This window comes from Priapulus caudatus, unplaced genomic scaffold (assembly GCF_000485595.1).
Source record: "Priapulus caudatus unplaced genomic scaffold, Priapulus_caudatus-5.0.1 Scaffold378, whole genome shotgun sequence".
Taxonomy (NCBI): Eukaryota; Metazoa; Priapulida; class Priapulimorpha; order Priapulimorphida; family Priapulidae; genus Priapulus; species Priapulus caudatus.
This window is the reverse complement of record NW_014577439.1, coordinates 103,702-122,182: the sequence shown is the minus strand read 5'-3', so window position 1 is coordinate 122,182 and position 18,481 is coordinate 103,702. Positions and strand designations below refer to the sequence as shown.

Below are 18,481 nucleotides of genomic sequence, written 5' to 3'. Positions count from 1 at the left end.
GAATAGATGTGAATATAGAATGTAGAATAAAAGTGAAAAACCTAGAATCATCTTTACTATGTGATTCCATCATTAATCCGTGTATATACTGTAATGCAGACGATCGCACCATAGACTAATAATATCAGGAGTGTCATAAATAGGCTGATCAGTAGTGTCATATTATCTATATTATGACACTTCTGATAATATCACGCACATATGTTTGTGGTAATGGATAAATCACAGCTGTTCACTTCCACCACGTCACGCATAAACGACCATCGGAACTTTGTCGATTCCAGGTCGCGATTCTCTCGCGACAGATGCAGATTCTCTCGCTGAAGGATGCGCTGAACGTGTACTACGACAACGGCCGACTGTACGCGAGCGTGAACACGATCGCGACCGATGGGTGACCTCATATGACGGCATACGGCTGAGCGCGATGGTACTTGTTGAGCTGACGCTGGGATCCCGACATGGTCTGACTATGTTCGTGAACAGCCAGCACGTCGACGCTCAAGTAAGTGTTTACTACGTTTTAAACAGCACGTCTTAATTGTATGTTAATTAATGTTTATTCAGTTAATAATTTCTTATTTCATATTTATTTTATTATTATTATATATTATTTGTCATTGTGTAATATTACATCTTGTTCACATTGCAAGCTCTGTGCCGTGCATGTAACCCGTGGCAACCGCGCGGCAACTTCTACGTCGCCGCGGCAACACGAACATGCAGAGAGAGAAGTACTGGCAACGTTACGTGGACGAGATGGAGTGTGGGATGCGAGGAGAGCTCTGCTGCCTCTCTCTGGGTCAAATAAAACTGAAGGTAATTCAAACATTGCGTGACATGTGTTGTGACACTCCATGTACTTGTACCTGTACCTGCACACGTATCTGTACCTCTACATCTGTCTCTAATATGTCTGCATGTAATCTACATCTGCACCTACAGATTACGTCTACTTATTGCGGTAACTGTATGAGATATAAAAATTTCATTGTAGGAGGTATAAATTGAGGTGATAGGAGGAATATAAAGTGCACGGTAGGAGTTATAAAGCTGCATATTGGTAGTAGGCTGTATTTAGGGATATTATAGAGTTATAAAGGTAGATGATAGGACGCATGAAGCGCAGATGTGGGATCTATGGTATGGTGGTGGTAGGTATATGTAGATGGAAAGAGATATGAAGGTAGAACGTAGAAGATATGGCGTTACATGGTAGAAGGTATGAAGAGGATTGTGGTATTGTTTTTTGTGTTTTTTTGTTTTGTGTGTACTAGCTCTACTTACATGTAGCTTACTGCCTACCTTTATGCTTTAGCATAAATATGATATACCTGCTGAAACCTTGTAAGATATATGATATACCTGCTGGAACGTTGTAAGATATATGATATACCTGCTGAAGACTTGTAAGATATATGATATACCTGCTGAAACCTTGTAAGATATATGATGTATACCTGGTGAAGACTTGTAAGATATATGATATACCTGCTGAAACCTTGTAAGATATATGATGTATACCTGGTGAAGACTTGTAAGATATATGATATACCTGCTGAAGCCTTGTAAGATATATGATATATACCTGCTGAAGACTTGTAAGATATATGATATACCTACCAACATAGGCCCTGTGTGACATGTGTTGTAAGATATGTAAGTCACTTAACATATGTTATAGTAATGCCTACTGACATCCTGAAAGGTATGCAGGCAGGGAATGTGTCCTAATACAGCTAGTTAAACTTTAACTTTAACAATTGTATTGGCCTAAATTATTAAAATTCGACCCTTGCATCTGCGTTTCAGACATTCCCGATGACATTCACGTCACGCAACGAACCTTCTCTATGGAATACATCGAAAACGACCTGATGCCGCACGTGCTGTTCGTTATCCAGACAGAAGGGGGCGCCACCACCGTCCCCGGCAAGGTCGGCAATGCCATCAGCCTCAACGGTCACGACCAGTTTGTCGCCATTGCCAACAGGTGGGGCTGTAGTCGCTGTAGCAGTAAGCAGTACCAGGTGCATGACGAGTGAGCTTAAAATTGGCACCTAGGACCATGAGAGATCTGTGTCTTGCGTTCGCGTTAACTTTGTCGAGAGCAGAAACGTTTCGCGTCAACGTATATGTGATAACACACGCTTTTGTATCATGTTGATGGTCTTGATCGTGATAAAGCCGCTTGACTTGCTAATATTGTCAGTAGTATGTAAGTCCATATTAGTGCACGATGCCAGTATTCACCACTCGACTGATGGTTGGAAAGAGTACTATAGATACTATAGATGGTATATATTGTAATAAGCTAGAGGGATTAATATCAGAGCATTTGGCTGCAATGTAGAGTCACTTTGATGCATGTCGCATAACATCTTCCACTCTCCACGCAATATTGCCAGGTATAGGGTTACCGTAGTTGCCACGTACGTTTTCCATTTAATCACGTGGAGATTTCCGCCGGTTTTTTCTTTTTAGAGCAAACACAACGAGGTAGGAATGAACGCTTGGGCACATGGTTCTCCCTCTGCTGTTTCTCTTACTAACCCCGGTAGCTTTCTCATTCTATTAAATGCTTTGCATGCATGCTGGCCATCACTGGTCTTGGTATATTATCATCACTCTACTGCATGTCACGTTCTTTATTGACAAGAGAAGCAAATGTGAGAATCGGTAATCATCGATTGCATTTGTCTTTTTCAAATAATCCAGCTCTCTTCTTGCTATAGGTGGTGTGGATACAAGCTGTCTTTATATGATGGGTTTTAGTGGTGTTAGATTAAGTGATAATTAAGCATTACTACCATGAACATATCTATACTATCAATAGATTTACATGGTAGTACGATCGTGAATATATGTATACTAGTACATATATATTCATGAACACGTGCACTAATATACGTATGCTCCTAGTACTAATTATAACTGCCGAATATTCCAATTACATTATTTCACAGAGGGCTTGTGTAAAATTCATGGTCCATAAAGTTGAGCTGCGATTAATATAGTTTTACAAACCTAAACAACTCTATCGTATGATTACGGTGTTTGTATTCGCTGAGGAGTGGAAATTTTCGATGGTCCCCTGATCACGTAAACGGAATCACTAATGTACAGCTATTTATATATATATATATATATATATATATATATATATAAATATATAATATAACTATAATATAAATAAATATATATATATATACATGGGCTTTCCATCATCTCTCACGGCCTCATAGTTAAATGTACATCGTGAGAAAAAGCCATCCTTAGTTTAATGCTGCTGTCATTACTCGGTTTTAATGTGTGTGTTCACACTTCACACACTCATTACGCACGCACGCATGCACGCACACTCACTGACGGCGGACGTACATACGCACGCACGCAAGCACGCATGCATGCACACACGCACACCTATGCACATATGCATAAACAGTGTGTTTTGGTAGTTGTAGAGATCATTAGAAATCGTAGTTGGTGTAATATGAGCTATCTGAACTTCCATGCTGTGACCATTTTGAAACGGCACTGAAGTACGGTATTTTCTATATAACGTTTTTTACATGAATATACTATGTATGCTGATGTTTATACATGAAGTATACATTATTTCATGATTTTCATGTAATGTATTAGATTTTTTGTGATTGTTCTTGGTGTGAGTAGATAACACTATGAATGTATTAGTAATTTTTTTCTAGAAGAGAACAAGAGTGTGGTGTGCAATGATGGGTATTGTCAGCAGATTTTCAGGTTGTTTATTATTTATTGAAAGCAAAATGTACTATCAGAGACAAGATATTGTTTTTATTTCAACAAGTACCAAAATATTAAATGAAATGCATCTTGTTATCATGAAAGCATCATATATGAAGTCAAAGCAGATTCTGACCTGTGATGATAGTAATACTAAGTCGTGATAAATATAATCTTAAACTTGTGGTAGTCACATACACTCAATTCTGCATAAGGGTCACTCTAAGGATTTACTAAACGACCCTATATCTGTTCTATAGAGTTTTTGTTACTGTATAACAGCCAATCAGGGAAATACCTAAAAGTGCCTTACTGACAGATGACCGTTCTGTAGAGGTCACTGCTAGCACTGGTTTGATTGTGGTCACATAAGTCATGCATCATCTTTCCAAGGACAATTACTGGATAGGAAATCTAGACGATGCTCCTGAGGGTTTCACCGTCTCCTTCTACGTCAACTTTGATCAGCTGAGAGAGAACAGTTCGTCTATTCCTGTCCCACCATCCAGGTACGTGTCATTATCCACGTAGCGTCAGCTGTAGAGTTATGTGAGTGTGTACTAGCAAGTTACACTACAAGTTATATGGGTGTATACTAGCAAGTTACTACTACATGTTATAAGAGTGTGTACTAGCAATTTACACTACGTGTTATATGAGTGTATATTAGCAAGTTACACTACGTGTTATAAGAGTGTGTACTAGCAAGTTACACTACGTGTTATATGAGTGTATATTAGCAAGTTACATAAAAGTTATACTACATGTTATATGAGTGTGTACTATGAAGTTAACAACAAGTTACACTACAAATTATACTACAAGTTACACTACAAGTTACACTACAAATTATACTACAAGTTAAACAACAAGTTACACTTCAAGTTACACCTCAAGTTACACTACGTGTTATATGAGAGTGTACTAGCAAGTTACAATACAAGTTACACTACAGGTTACAGTGTGTTGTGACTAGCACACAACATCTGTGTGCATGATGTAAGCACGTGTGTGGTGTGTCTGTAGGTATACTACGCAGGAGACACGACTTCACGCTGAGGCCCATGACGCAGAACAAGCACTGGAAGATCGCTGGCTCTCCCGGCAGCATAAGACCCAACCATGTGAGCGTGCTGTACAAATCCGAGGACGAGTCGGTTACACGTGTTCAGTTGCCTTGGCAATACCACAATATTTTAGCGGCACATTGAGTTGCCTTTGCAATACCACGATATTTTAGCGGCACATTGAGTTGCCTTGGCAATACCACAATATTTTAGCGACACGTTCAGTTGCCGTGGTGACGTGAGTGGCATCTATACGAACGGCCATCGTGGTCGCAGTTAGCAGTGAGACGTCCGCGTGTGCAGAGGTCGTCATGGGGCAAAATAACTTGGAGGTGTCAGCACCTGTTGGATGTCTTGGCGACAGCCAACATCGAGCGCGTCTGCACGTGCAGGGGTTGTTACGGCGACGGCTAACATCGAGGCGTCTGCACATCCGGGGGTCGTCATGGCGACAACTAACATCTGCGTGCGCGTGCAGGTACAAGGGTGATCTGTCATGGCATCCGAGCACGGCCTGCAGATGTACATTGATGGCCGCCGCGTCGCCATGTCGACAGCGTGGACGAGCAAGGAGCCGTCGGTTCCCCTCGACTACACCGTCTACCTGGGCAAGCCAATGGCGACCTTGGAGGGAAGTTACTTTACGGGCAAGATCGACGAGCTTCACGTGTACAACGCCAGCATAGACATCCTCGACGACATGCCTGGAACATCAGGGATCTACACAGAGGTACGAACTCGGGTTCCTTGTTTTTTAATGCAATGTACACATAGGCAAGGACAGTAGAGGATAGAGAGGAGAAGACATAGAGAGGAAGAGGGAGAGTGAGAGAGAAAGAGAGAGTGAGAGAGAAAGAGAGAGTGAGAGAGAGAGGGAAAAGAGAGGAGAGAAGAGGTGAAGAGAAGAGGAGAGGCAGGAGAAGAAGAAGGGAGGAGAAGAAAGGAGAGAAGAGGAGGAGAGGAGCAGAGAGGAACGGAGCAAGAGGTGAGACAGACAGACAGAGAGAGAGAGAGCGAGAGAAGAGAGAGAGAGAAGAGAGAGAGAGAGAGAGAGAGAGAGAGAGAGAGAGAGAGAGCGAGAGAGAGAGAGAGAGAGAGGGGGAGAGAGGGAGAGGAGAAGGAGAGGGAGAGGGAAGGGAGAGGAAAGGGAGGAGAGAGAGAGAAGAGAGAGAGAAAGGGGAGAGAGAGAGAGATAGATATGAGAGATGAGGAGAGAGAGAGGGCGAGAGGGAGAGGAAAAGCGAGATAGAGAACAGAAGTCCATGTTGTTTCTTCCGTGTCTGCTGTAGATATCAACCACGTTGAGCTGCCGATGGAATCTGTCAATCAGGTGAAGCAGACGATGGAACATCCGACCCTGAACATCCGAACCTCCGGTTATCCATCAATTGTTCCCGGACAGGTAAGGGCATGCCACATGTCAGCTCTCATAGAAGGATAATAGGTGGAAAATAGGAGAACAATATGAGGAAAGCAGGAGGGTAATAGAAAAAACATGAGGAGAATAGCAGGAATTTCGTAAAAATTTCGTAGAAAAGAAAAGAAAACAGTAAACATATAATGAGAGGATAGGATGATGATCAAAGTAAAATAGAAGAGTAATGGCAAGATTAGTGTAGGATATTCGAAGAACAAAAAGAGAACCGTAGCATAATAATACAAGAGTAATAGGTGAATGCGATGTCTATATGACTGATGGAGTGGTTTGCTGCAATGGGTTGACCTGGACTGTTGTCATGTATATTTTACTTTGTAATAGTGATCTCATGTGTAACTTTTCCCTCGTGTTATATAAGTATCAATTGCTTTCATGGAGCTATATGATGTTTCTGACAATGCGACTCCATGGATCTGTACCAGTGCGATCAATGGTTCATGCAAGATCAGGCCTCATAGTCGTATCCATTCTCTCTCTCTCTCTCCCACACACACATAGGTTGCCAACGCCCTCTATCTGAATGGCCGTCAGCAGTTCCTCGACCTTGGTACCAGTACAAGGACCTGCCTGGATGACGTTAGGACGTGTAGGCACGGATTCACAGTCAGATTCTGGATGAAGTACGAAGACTTTAATATTTATTTTGCGGGAGCTTGTGCACTTATGCTTTGTGTTTTCCTCGACGTATGTAAAAGGAATAGATGTAGAATATAGAATGTAGAATAAAAGTGAAAAAACCTAGAATCATCTTTACTATGTGATTCCATCATTAATCCGTGTATTACTGTAATGCAACGATCGCACCATAGACTAATAATATCAGGAGTGTCATAATATAGGGATCAGTAGTGTCATATTATCTATATTATGACACTTCTGATAATATCACGCACATATCTTCGTGGTAATGGATAAATCACAGTTGTTCACTTCCACCACGTTCACGATAACGACCATCGGAACTCTTGTCGATCCAGGTCGCCGAATCTCTCGGACAAGATGCAGATTCTCTCGCTGAAGGATGCGCTGAACGTGTACTACGACAACGGCCGACTGTACGCGAGCGTGAACACCGATCGCGACCGATGGGTGACCTCGTATGACGGCATACGGCCTGAGCGATGGTACTTTGTTGAGCTGAGCTGGGATCCCGACATGGGTCTGACTATGTTCGTGAACAGCCAGCATGTCGACGTCAAGTAAGTGTTTACTTACGTTTAAACAGCACGTCTTAACTGTATGTTAATTAGTATTTATTCAGTTAATATTTCTTATTTCATATTTATTTTATTATTATTATATGTTATTTGTCATTGTGTAATATTACATCTTGTTCACATTGCAGCTCTGTGCCCGTGCATGTAACCCGTGGCAACCGCGCGGCAAACTTCTACGTCGGCCGCGGCAACACGAACATGCAGAGAGAGAAGTACGGCAACGTGAACGTGGACGAGATGGAGGTGTGGGATGCGAGGAGAGCTCTGCTGCTCTCTCTGGGTCAAATCAAACTGGAAGGTAATTCAATCATTGCGTGACATGTGTTGTGACACTCCATGTACTTGTACCTGTACCTGCACACGTATCTGTACCTCTACATCTGTCTCTAAATCATTCCGTGCATGTAAATCTACATCTGCACCTACAGATTAACGTCTACTTATTGCGGTAACTGGTATGAGATATAAAATTTTATTGTAGGAGGTATAAATTGAGGTGATAGGCGGTATAAAGTTGCACGGTAGGAGTTATAAAGCTGCATATGGTAGTAGGCTGTATTAAGGGATATTATAGAGTTATAAAGGTAGATGGTAGGACGCATGAAGGCAGATGGTGGGATCTATGGTATGGTGGTGGTAGGTATATGTAGATGGTAAGAGATATGAAGGTAGAACGTAGGAGATATGGCGTTACATGGTAGAAGGTATGAAGATGGATTTGTGGTATTGTTTTGTGTGTTTTTTTGTTTTGTGTGTACTAGCTCTACTCACATGTAGCTTACTGCCTACTTTTATGCTTTAGCATAATTTATTGCTTTTAGCATAATTTTTTAGCATAATTTTATTTGCTTTAATTTTAATGCTAATGCCTTATATTCATGCAATGTTCTGTAGATGATTATCGTAAGGCATAGTAGTTGTGTATCTTGTTGCTTCTGATCATATGGAGAACATGTCACCATTGTTGGCACACATCTCGTACGTGAGATGCAGATCATAGGGAGATTCACCTACCCACCTGCAGTGACGACAGGCAGATCTAGTCAATCATTGTTGCGATAGGACGTTTAAAAGACAATGCTCGGCAATGTAGTGCCGCAAAGTTGACATTTTGGCGCTCCCATGTGAAAAACACTCACAAACTGACGTAGCATGACCGGACCAATGTAGCAACAATATCCAAGATAGTGTGATTATTTTGCACTAATGGATAAGTCGTTTCAACTCTTGCCAACTATTTGTGTTGGCACATTCGGTCTCTGTTACAGTGTGATCGGTGCTGCGCCTGCAGCTTATGATGTGTCACGCGGCGGTGCATTTTATTTTCAGAATTTACCCCAACGTCAACATCACCACCAATTGTTCTAACGCTGTCGCCAACTGTCCTTGTTACTGTTCTGCCGCCGACAGGTTTGATTTATCTAGCATTCGCACTGTGTTGCCCTCTTGTGTTCGGTGTTGGTTTTGCGTATCCTGGAGTGGCTCCCCATCCACAATACCACACTGCTTGCCAGCTCACCTCTGTACCTCACCCCAGTAGTTACACCGATTTGTTTCAGATACTATGACATGTGTCTCAAACGCCGAGACGTTTGGCGTGTAAGGATTGTGAGATGTGTATACGTCTGGTTGGTTAAATTGTGTCAGATATGGGAATAGTGAATCATATATATTCACTCAGTGTACTCACTGATTGTTCACATGTCTGCATGATATTTTCACTTGGTTTCTCGCAAGTGTACACAATTTGTTTCACGTAGTTGTTCATAGGTGTGCATGATGTGTTCACGTGATTGTTCAAAATTGTACATGTCTTCACTTAGTTGTACAGAGTTGTGCATGGTCTGTTCTCTTGGTTGTTCAAAAATGCATGATGTTTTTACTGGGTTGTTCAAAGGTGTTCATGGTGTGCTCACTTGGTTGTTCGAAGGCGTACACGATGTGTTCACTTGGTTGTTCATTTGTGCGACATGATGTGACACGTGCTCATTTATTGTTTATTTGTTAATACTTATTTCATACATCGTGATAATTGTATACCTACTTCAGCTATTCTTAACAAACTGTATAACTAACAACATTTATATTTATATATCCTGTGAATTAACATGCTTTATATTCACAATCTGTTCACTAAAACATTTTGCTTGCGTTTGCAGCTGATGGGTTTTACAGTCAGGTGAGGTGGGAAATACGTATATGCGCCAGCTTTTCGAGATCTTGTGTGTTATCAGCTTACAATTAGTCACCATGTATATGTCATTTAGTGTTTACTTGGATTCCTTTGTTTTTTGTATTGTTTTTCTCCATTTTTATTATAGATTTTTTATTGACTCCTTTAACAGTTTAACAGCATAATTTTCCTAACTATTTTGTTCTAACTAATGATATGATATCATCTGTGTTGATCACAGTTATAGGCTAATATTGTTGATGACGGTAACAGCTAGTTTGTTGACACCAACAATGTAATGAACTGGTATGGGAATATCATGGTTTTTCTAATTTCTTGTTGTTTATGTTGCAGCTGAACCAGACATTTATCCACCGTATACTGGAGGTAAATATTGTACTAATATATAATATAAATACATATTATATATGATGCAAAATAAGTTGAATATCACATCAAGAGTTTACTGCTATCGATGATATACATAAAGTGGACATCTGAATTAATAATCAGGAAAGTAAATGAACAAAATTTGTTGTGAGATATGGGGCTGCTACTGTCAGAAGCATTTTAATAATGACATTAGTATTAGTATCACTTACGAGTGTTATAATAATAGCACAAACATATCGATACACATCGGTACAGAACACGGGGCATGATCTACTTATCTGCAATGATATCAAATCTAAATGTACGAAAATATATACACATACATAATAATATAGATGTGTTCATGATACCTCTAATCATCATGGAGCCATACGATGGTTCCAACACTGACTGATCGCCTCTCGCCTCTCCCCGCACGTTTCTCAGAGCTACCGACGATCACTGACAATGACCCGAGGTTCCAGTACGTGTCAGGGCAGGGCTACCTGCGGTTGGAGCTAGAGAAGGCAGGCATCCACCTCACTGACGACTTCCAGATCAGCACGACGTTCGCCACCTACCAGAAGGACGCGCTGCTCTGGTACCTCGGCAACCGCAACAAGAACATTCACCTGTCCCTACAGGTGAGCTTAACAAGAAAATTCTTAGAATAATTTGTCCCTACAGGTTAAAAATTGACGTATAAAACACTGACGTTACCCTACAAGTCAGTTAACAATAGAAAAATTCACCATTAAATGATAAATAGTTAATATATACTTATAAATGATTACAGTATGACTACAAAAAGTTAACAATAGAGAAATTCACCTTTAAACAATAAATAATTAATATACTTACAAATTATTACAGTATTACAACAAAATTGAATTTAATGCTATAAGTAAGTATATGATTAACCATGCGTGTGATCTGATGTGAACATGTGAACTACGATGTTTGCTGCAGAACGGATATTTGAACCTGACGGCTCGGTTCACGCCGCCCGGCTATGCGTCGCCTCACTTCAAGGTCTACAGTGTCATCAGACCCCAGCCCGCCTTCAGCGACGGAAACTGGCACACCGTTACTGTCAAGCGACGTGGAGACAAGGTGTGTTAGACATACGTGCACACGTGTGGATGCGTGTGTGCGTGAGTGCGTGCGTCTAACATTTTCTAAATCGACCAAATCTTCATGTTTGCTTTACGTGCAAAATCACTATGGAGATATACGTATCATAATTTACACGTTATTTTCACACAAGCCTGGAATCACAGTTAGCACGACGGCAATTCGCATAAGAGATGTAATGAGAATGCCCAGGTGTGGAAAATGTAATGGATTTGTAGACTGCAATTAAAGCCCATAAACCATGTGGTTTTATTAAAAAATAAACTATAACTATAACCACTAACTAGGTGATGGGTTATTGACATAATATATTGTCATCGAAAAAATATGAATACCAAATAAGGAATATATAATATAAAACTAATTTAAATAAATAATAATATTTTTAATTAATATATCATATAAATGATACTAATAATTAAAATAAACTTGATATCAATATGACAATATTGCAAACAATATATTTTGCATCGTGTGTTGGCAGCTGTGGATGTACATCGATGATGCTGAGATTGAGATCACGGACTGGGTGAGCGGTCTCTCATTCGATGACGTGCCTGACAATGTGATCTACTTTGGAGGCACGCCGGACACTCCAAACTGGACCAATCGCAGAGTTCTCCACAATCTCCATGGTTACCTGAAAAAGGTGAGTCACGTTGCATGGATGATTAAATTGTTTGTGTTTGGAATGAATGTATTAAATTAAACTGTCTATGTATGTATGTATGCACGTATGTATGTATGTATCTATATCTATCTAACTATATATATATATATATTAATATATGCATATAGATTAATTTGATATGTTATAGATTATATATACAATAAATTGTATAGAAGATATATATATATATACAGCTATTGGTCAACAAAAAACCCAGCTGTGTACACATCAAAGCTATATTAACGAGATAAGCAAAAAGAAAGAACTAAAGATTCAGGGTTTAGAGGTGGGACTGGGCGACAGCGTGCGAGAGAGAGGAAGAGAAAGAAAGAAGACACACGATCTATTTACACCATCACATTGATGCATGCTGTTCTGATATAGTTAGTTTGCCTAATTAGGCATCTAAACGATCCAGAAATGTTAACCTCTGTGTCAGTGTGTAGCATTCACTACTGTTTATATTTTTCATCTTATACATTATTGGTTTGTATATGATGGCAGATATTCATTGAGACGAGGAAGGATGTCTACCGGGCGATCGACTGGATGCTACAGGGCTCCACATACGTGTTCATCAATGATGGAGTGGATGTACGCGGTGACTTGGTATCTCGTCCTTCTCCCTTACTAACAGCTGCTGCGCGGCCGGTCGACAGCTTCCCCCACCAGGTGGCAGCACGAGAGACGACGTGACGTGGTCCCTTCGTGAAATGCCTACCCGTAGGTGGCTGCACGGGACAGCGGTACGTGGTCTGTTCGTGGTACGCCTGCCTGCACCTTTGCTGTGCAGGTGCCGCCCATAGGTGGCAGCACGTGCGGTTGACACCCATGGGTTGTCATGCTCCTAGTAATGGGGTGCGTGGCGTGTTGCCCTGTGGGTGCCGCTGTCACGATGCGGGCCGTCCACCAGCCGCGAGCAGTTAACTAACTCTCTGCACTGTCAGCAACGTAACGATGTGTTCGATTGTACGTCTAGTATCATCCGCCTCAGAAAATGCAGCGTGGCGTCTGCCTTACACTAAGATTCACTCGTGGTGGGTAATTTGTATAGAATATAGGTTCCATTAATCTTGAAGCAGATCTAGTCTGAAGCGTCTAACGACCACGTAGTGGTAAACATAACAAGCATTTATATTGGGTCCACCTTTAGCTTATGTAGATATCGAATCATTATAATTGTTACCGCACAGTTACTAAATTACTAAATGTATCTGTCTGTTGGTGAAAGCAGTATGTGTTTGTAACTTGTGAGATACGATAGTGATATGTTAGTGTAACTGGTAAGGCTTTGCTTCTAGTAGTAGTGTATTGATCGTTGCCAGCTGTAACATCACGTATAGAAAACACAGAATAGTTGCTCTGTGTAGGGAGATTACCCAGTCAACACTCTAACCAACACTGAGCCCTGGTGTTGGTACACAGATGCTACCACTGCTAATAATTTGTTGTGCGCTGCTTTCGCTAGTTGCTACTAGGTGGCAGGGCGTGTCACCCGGTTTGCTTCGCGGCTTCGCTGGCAGTTTGTAAGTGACCGAGTGTTTGCTTGCATGATGAGTCAACGTAGCGAGATGTGTGTAGATGTCATGTAGTGACTGCAGATATCATAAACTAAAGTGGGAAAACTTGCTACTGCACTCGCTGTTTCATGTTACATCACGTGATGGTTCACTGATTTGCGTTGTTCAGTTGTCTTATAATAAGTATGATTAATTAATTCGAATTAAAAGTCATATTGTTCGACACATGGCAATTCTGATTCGTACGAAAGCAACAAACTGTAATGTAACTTACTTATTCGTCATGGGCATAGTCAATATTTTTTAGTAAAGGTATTTTTGTCACGTACGTGGCTTTATTTATTAATCCGTGTTTATGTTGTTGACATTGACAGGCAGGTTATTATGCTTTAAATTATAGCAGATATAATATATCATCATAATATAATAAACACTCAAACCTGTGTAGAAGAATCACTCAAAGGATACCCCCAAAAACCATCCTTTATAGACAGTTGCCTGTACATGTTCTGTAGCGGTGGTTTGTATAACTGCTGCTTAAGAGAATCACGAGCTTTTCGTATTCTCCCTTCGTGCCTCATCAGAATTCTCTCGCTTTCAGATCTCCTACACGCGTCCGACGCAGCCTCCCATTACCCACCCTCCCTTCACGTGGCCGACGCGACCTCCCGTGACCAGCCCTCCCTTCACGTGGCCGACGCGACCTCCCGTGACCCGCCCTCCGATCACGTGGCCGACGGTCGCCACTCCGGCGCCGCCGACGCGACCGCCGTACACGTACCCGCCGGGCTACACGCGCCCGTCGCTGCCTCCCAACGATCAAGCGCTGAGCTTCCTCGGCGCCGGCTACATCTCGATGGACCTGTGGGGCACGCTCGACGCCGCGCGCGTCTCCTTCGAGTTCACGACCTATGCGCCGGACGGCGTGCTCGTCTTCACGGGCGGCAACCCGGTGATGGCGGTGGAGATGAAGGCCGGGCGGCTGTACTACGTGCAGACGCACGGCGGGCAGGCGCGCCGCTACGCCATCGACGACTCGCGGCCCGTGCACGACGGCCGGCCGCACCGCTTCGCGTTCACGCGCCGACCCACGCTCGTCGAGGTCTCGCTCGACGGCAACAGCGTCGAGTTTGCGCAGACGGTGGCGGCGCCGCGCTACACGCACATGCTGATCGGCGGCGTGCCGGAGGAGCAGCGGCGGCTGCTGCCGGCCGATGCGCTGTGGACGGACGACTACTTCTTCCACGGATGCATCAAGGACCTGACGATCAACAACTTCCCGCAGGTGCGCGTGTGCTGAGACAGGGAGAGATGGAGAGGGGAGGGAGGGATCGAGGGAGAGAGAGAGGGGAGGGAGGGATCGAGGGAGAGAGAGAGGGGGGAGAGAGAGAGAGGGAGTGAGAGAGGGAGGAAGAGAGAGAGAGAGAGAGAGAGGGGGAGAGAGAAAAAGAGAAAAAAAAATAGAGGAGATAAAAAATAAAGATAGAGAGAGAGAGGAAGAGGGAGAGAGAGAAGAGAGGAGAGAGAGAGGAGAGAGAGGATAGAGACAGTCAGTTAGTACCTATGCGAAACTAATGACACTTCTCCCTTCTTGCATTCTTTCTTTCGAACTTGTAGAAGTTCAGTGAGAGTATGCAGGTTCCTAGTGTGGTGATCAGTAACGAGGGACGGTGCACGAGGCAGGTGGACCACTGCGCTCTCAACCCGTGCCGTAACGGTGGCCGATGCTACAACACAGAGTCGAGCTACTTCTGCGATTGTTCGAGCACAGAGTTCCAGGGACTGCGATGTCAGACACGTGAGTGTGGGCATGAACATATTTGTATTGTATATATAAATTGTATATTAATTATTATATATTATTTATATTATATTGTATATATGTTGCTAGGTTTGGTTGTAGCAAGAATACCTCAAAAACATGTATCGAACATGTATCGACCTATCTACCTGGCGTGGTGGAAAAGCAGCTGTTATCATTAATTTTTTAAATATTATGTTCTAATATGCGTGGCGGAAATGCAACATACATGAGTCACAATGAGACTGAAATGACGTAACATCAAAAGTTGATTGCTTATTTATAGTAAAGTTGTCTACACTGTTCCAAACCCAATACTACCTAACACAATACAAACGAAGAGCGGAAAAAATTTGTCATTTTGGCGTGCTCGCGTAAAAAAACCTTTATTGACTTCGCAACAATGCCCAAGGTAGGCGTGGCTATCGCGCACAGATGGATAGACCACTAGCAATGCCGCGTCTAAAATTGCTGTGCGGTCTTGCAGCGACCGGGGGAGAGCAGTTTAGCGGAGGCTGGTATCAGGTGCTGCGGCCGCGACAGCCGATCATAGCGGAGAAGAACGAGATCAAGCTGCGATTCCGCACGGCAGGCGACAACCGCTGCCTGCTCTCTACCGACGCGAGGCGCGCCGGCTACATGTACGTCTGCCTGGAGAACGGACGTCTCAAGACCATGTTTAACCTCGACGGACGCAGAGATCAGGTAGGTGGGGGCCGTGGGGCTAGAGGTGTGCACTGACTAGGTAGATGGTGCTAGCAGTGAAAGCATTGAGTTTCAGTGAGGGTGGGTGGAGACCAGAGAAGAGAGGTGTCAGGTGCCAGAAGGAGAGTAGGGTACACTGTAGGCATCTTAGATTTCACGGAAAATAAGCATTTCAAGACTCGATTCTCGAGCTATTTTTAAATTGCAAAGCTACTGCGAAGCTCGCTGGTCAGATATCCAAGATGTATTTGTGATGGAAGCATGTCCAGTTAAGTGGATTTTCCTTGTTCTGTCTAAGCTTCTGAATCTGAGTGTAATGTTTATGCTATGACTGGGGCACTTCTGTAGGTTACAGTGGTAATACACAAGGCAGTAATTCTTGCGTAATATTTATGCTACCTTGGTCTCTATTAATGGGAATGCTTACATGGTGAAGTTACTGGGCACTTCTGTATGTTACAGTGGTACTACACAGGCAGGAATCTGGCTGACAATCGCTGGCACACAGCCACCATTGTACGTGACGGTGCCGACCTCACCATAAACGTCGACAACGGTCAGCCAACTAAAGGTCAGTGCAAGGTCACCACACTGTGGTCTGTAGCTGTCCTTTATGTGTGTATATGTGGCACTACGTTATATGAGGTTATTAATTTATCGTTGATTGCAGTGTGGTCATCGTCTCTCTTTCTCACTCCTTCTCACTCCCTTCCTTCCTCCCTTTCTTTCCCTCCCTCTCTTTCTCTTTCTCTATCTATCATTCTCACATGCATGCATGGGCGCACGCACACATGTTCGCCCGCATGCACACACTCTTTTTCTCTACCTCTCTCTTTCTCTATCTTTCTCTTTGTGTTCCTTTCTTTATCTCTCTCTCGCTCTCTCTCTTGCTTTCTCTCTCCAAAATTCTCTCTCTCGTCCTCTCCCTCTCTCTTCCTTTTTCATTTTTGTATATAAATGTTTTCTGTGACGTATAGGAACAATCACTGGACAGATCCCACCGCTGCACGTGAGCACGCTGTACGTGAGCACGCTGTACGTGGGCGCTCACAATAAGGACGGCGTCGTAGACTACTCCCGCCTGTGGAACGGCTACATTTCTCACATCTACTTCAACTCCGAGTCGCTGCTCGAACTGCCGCCGGGCGGAGGCTGGAACATCGTCATTGAGGAGGGAGGTCCGGTGACGACGGAGGCGCCTATTACGCGCCCGACCCGTCCCCCGATAGTGACCCGCCCTACTCAGGGTGTGATAACCACCCCCTCTACAGGTACATCTCTCAGCTAATGAGTGATGGTAGTGACAATTTGGTACGATTTTGGTCACAACGTCCGAGTTAATTGTAGAACCAAAATGTGACTCCTGCTGAAAGTCCATAGCACATGATTTGCTATAATTCAATCTTATCTGTAAAGACCAAGTTTTAATGATAATGACAGTAGCTGTCATCATTATTCTCAGTTTACTTAGGCCTTGATCTCGTTTTCTACTCAATCAAAGCATGCTACAGAATAAAGGCAGAATTCATGTGATTACTGATACCTACAAAACAATAAGGAAGATAAAAACTAAGAGGAGTAAAAGTAATCTTTATGGTAAAATCTTTATTCAAGGGTTTTTTGTGTGAGTAGCAACACATGAAGTAACCATCGCTCTGTATACAGTGACCTCTGATGTCTCTTACTAATTCTCTGTCTGCCTCTAGCAGCACCTGGTGTCTCCCACATCCTCGTCTTCAACAACAACGACCTGATGAAAGTTTATCCGGCCGAGTCATTGGAAGTGTTCGAAGATTCTCAAATAGGTATGGTCACAGATGGGATATTAGGAGATTTAACAACATTTGTAATTGAATGGTTTGGTAGCGATGTATTCTCTCAATTTCATTGTTTTAGTACACTCTATATATTGTATGCAATTGCATATGTGCTTGCAAATGTATTTCAATGTGTTGTTCAATGTGTAGTGTTTCAATGTCAATTTAAAAAATGTACTTAATAATTTTTGTTAATTTAAGAATCAATAAATTATTGAATTGTTAATTTTTGTTGTTTAGAATTGTCATTCCGCACCACGTCACCATACGGATACCTGATGTCGACTATTGACAACAGCACGGACACCTACATACATCTGTACCTACACGAGGGAAAACTGAGAGTTGCTTACAACACACACCACGAGAATGGCCAGGTTAGTGTTTGAGACGATGGTGTGGTAGTCACGACATGCGACAGACAGTGTGGGTGTGGGTGTGTGATGTGAGACATTGATGTGTGTTGTCTGTATGTATGCATGTGTACGTGCATGCATATATCTGTGTGCGTGTAAGACATTGAAATGTATCTGCGTGGGTATGTAAGAAATGGTCATGCCTATTTATGCGTGTGTGAGATCCCAAATCTCATATATCAGATGTTGAATGTTATGACACTAGTGTGAGACTAGGTGTGTGTTTACGAGAGATTGATGTATCTGTGTGTGTGTCTATACTTGCAGCACTATCATATTGTGAATGTTGTGACACTGGTGTAAGACTAGGTGTGTGTATGCTATAGATTGATGTATCACTGTGTGTGTGTCTATACTTGCAGCACTATCATATTGTGAATGTTGTG

At 42.6% G+C, this 18,481-nt stretch overlaps 1 protein-coding gene across 1 annotated transcript in view; it reads left to right on the top strand.

The window, feature by feature from the left end:
• Nucleotides 1-5,328: 5,328 nt before the first annotated feature.
• The window catches only part of LOC106809698, a gene marked incomplete in the record, with an annotated part of 29,209 nt that continues 16,056 nt past the window's right edge, over nt 5,329-18,481 (top strand). Inside the window, 19 exon segments of the mRNA XM_014812868.1 lie at nt 5,329-5,451; nt 5,514-5,562; nt 6,122-6,234; nt 6,769-6,890; nt 7,248-7,469; nt 7,616-7,785; nt 8,817-8,897; nt 10,015-10,047; nt 10,480-10,676; nt 11,002-11,145; nt 11,651-11,815; nt 12,341-12,430; nt 13,958-14,641; nt 14,974-15,154; nt 15,645-15,862; nt 16,325-16,433; nt 16,840-17,133; nt 17,569-17,667; nt 17,920-18,053. Of these exon segments, the coding sequence (XP_014668354.1) occupies nt 5,329-5,451; nt 5,514-5,562; nt 6,122-6,234; nt 6,769-6,890; nt 7,248-7,469; nt 7,616-7,785; nt 8,817-8,897; nt 10,015-10,047; nt 10,480-10,676; nt 11,002-11,145; nt 11,651-11,815; nt 12,341-12,430; nt 13,958-14,641; nt 14,974-15,154; nt 15,645-15,862; nt 16,325-16,433; nt 16,840-17,133; nt 17,569-17,667; nt 17,920-18,053 (3,228 nt within the window).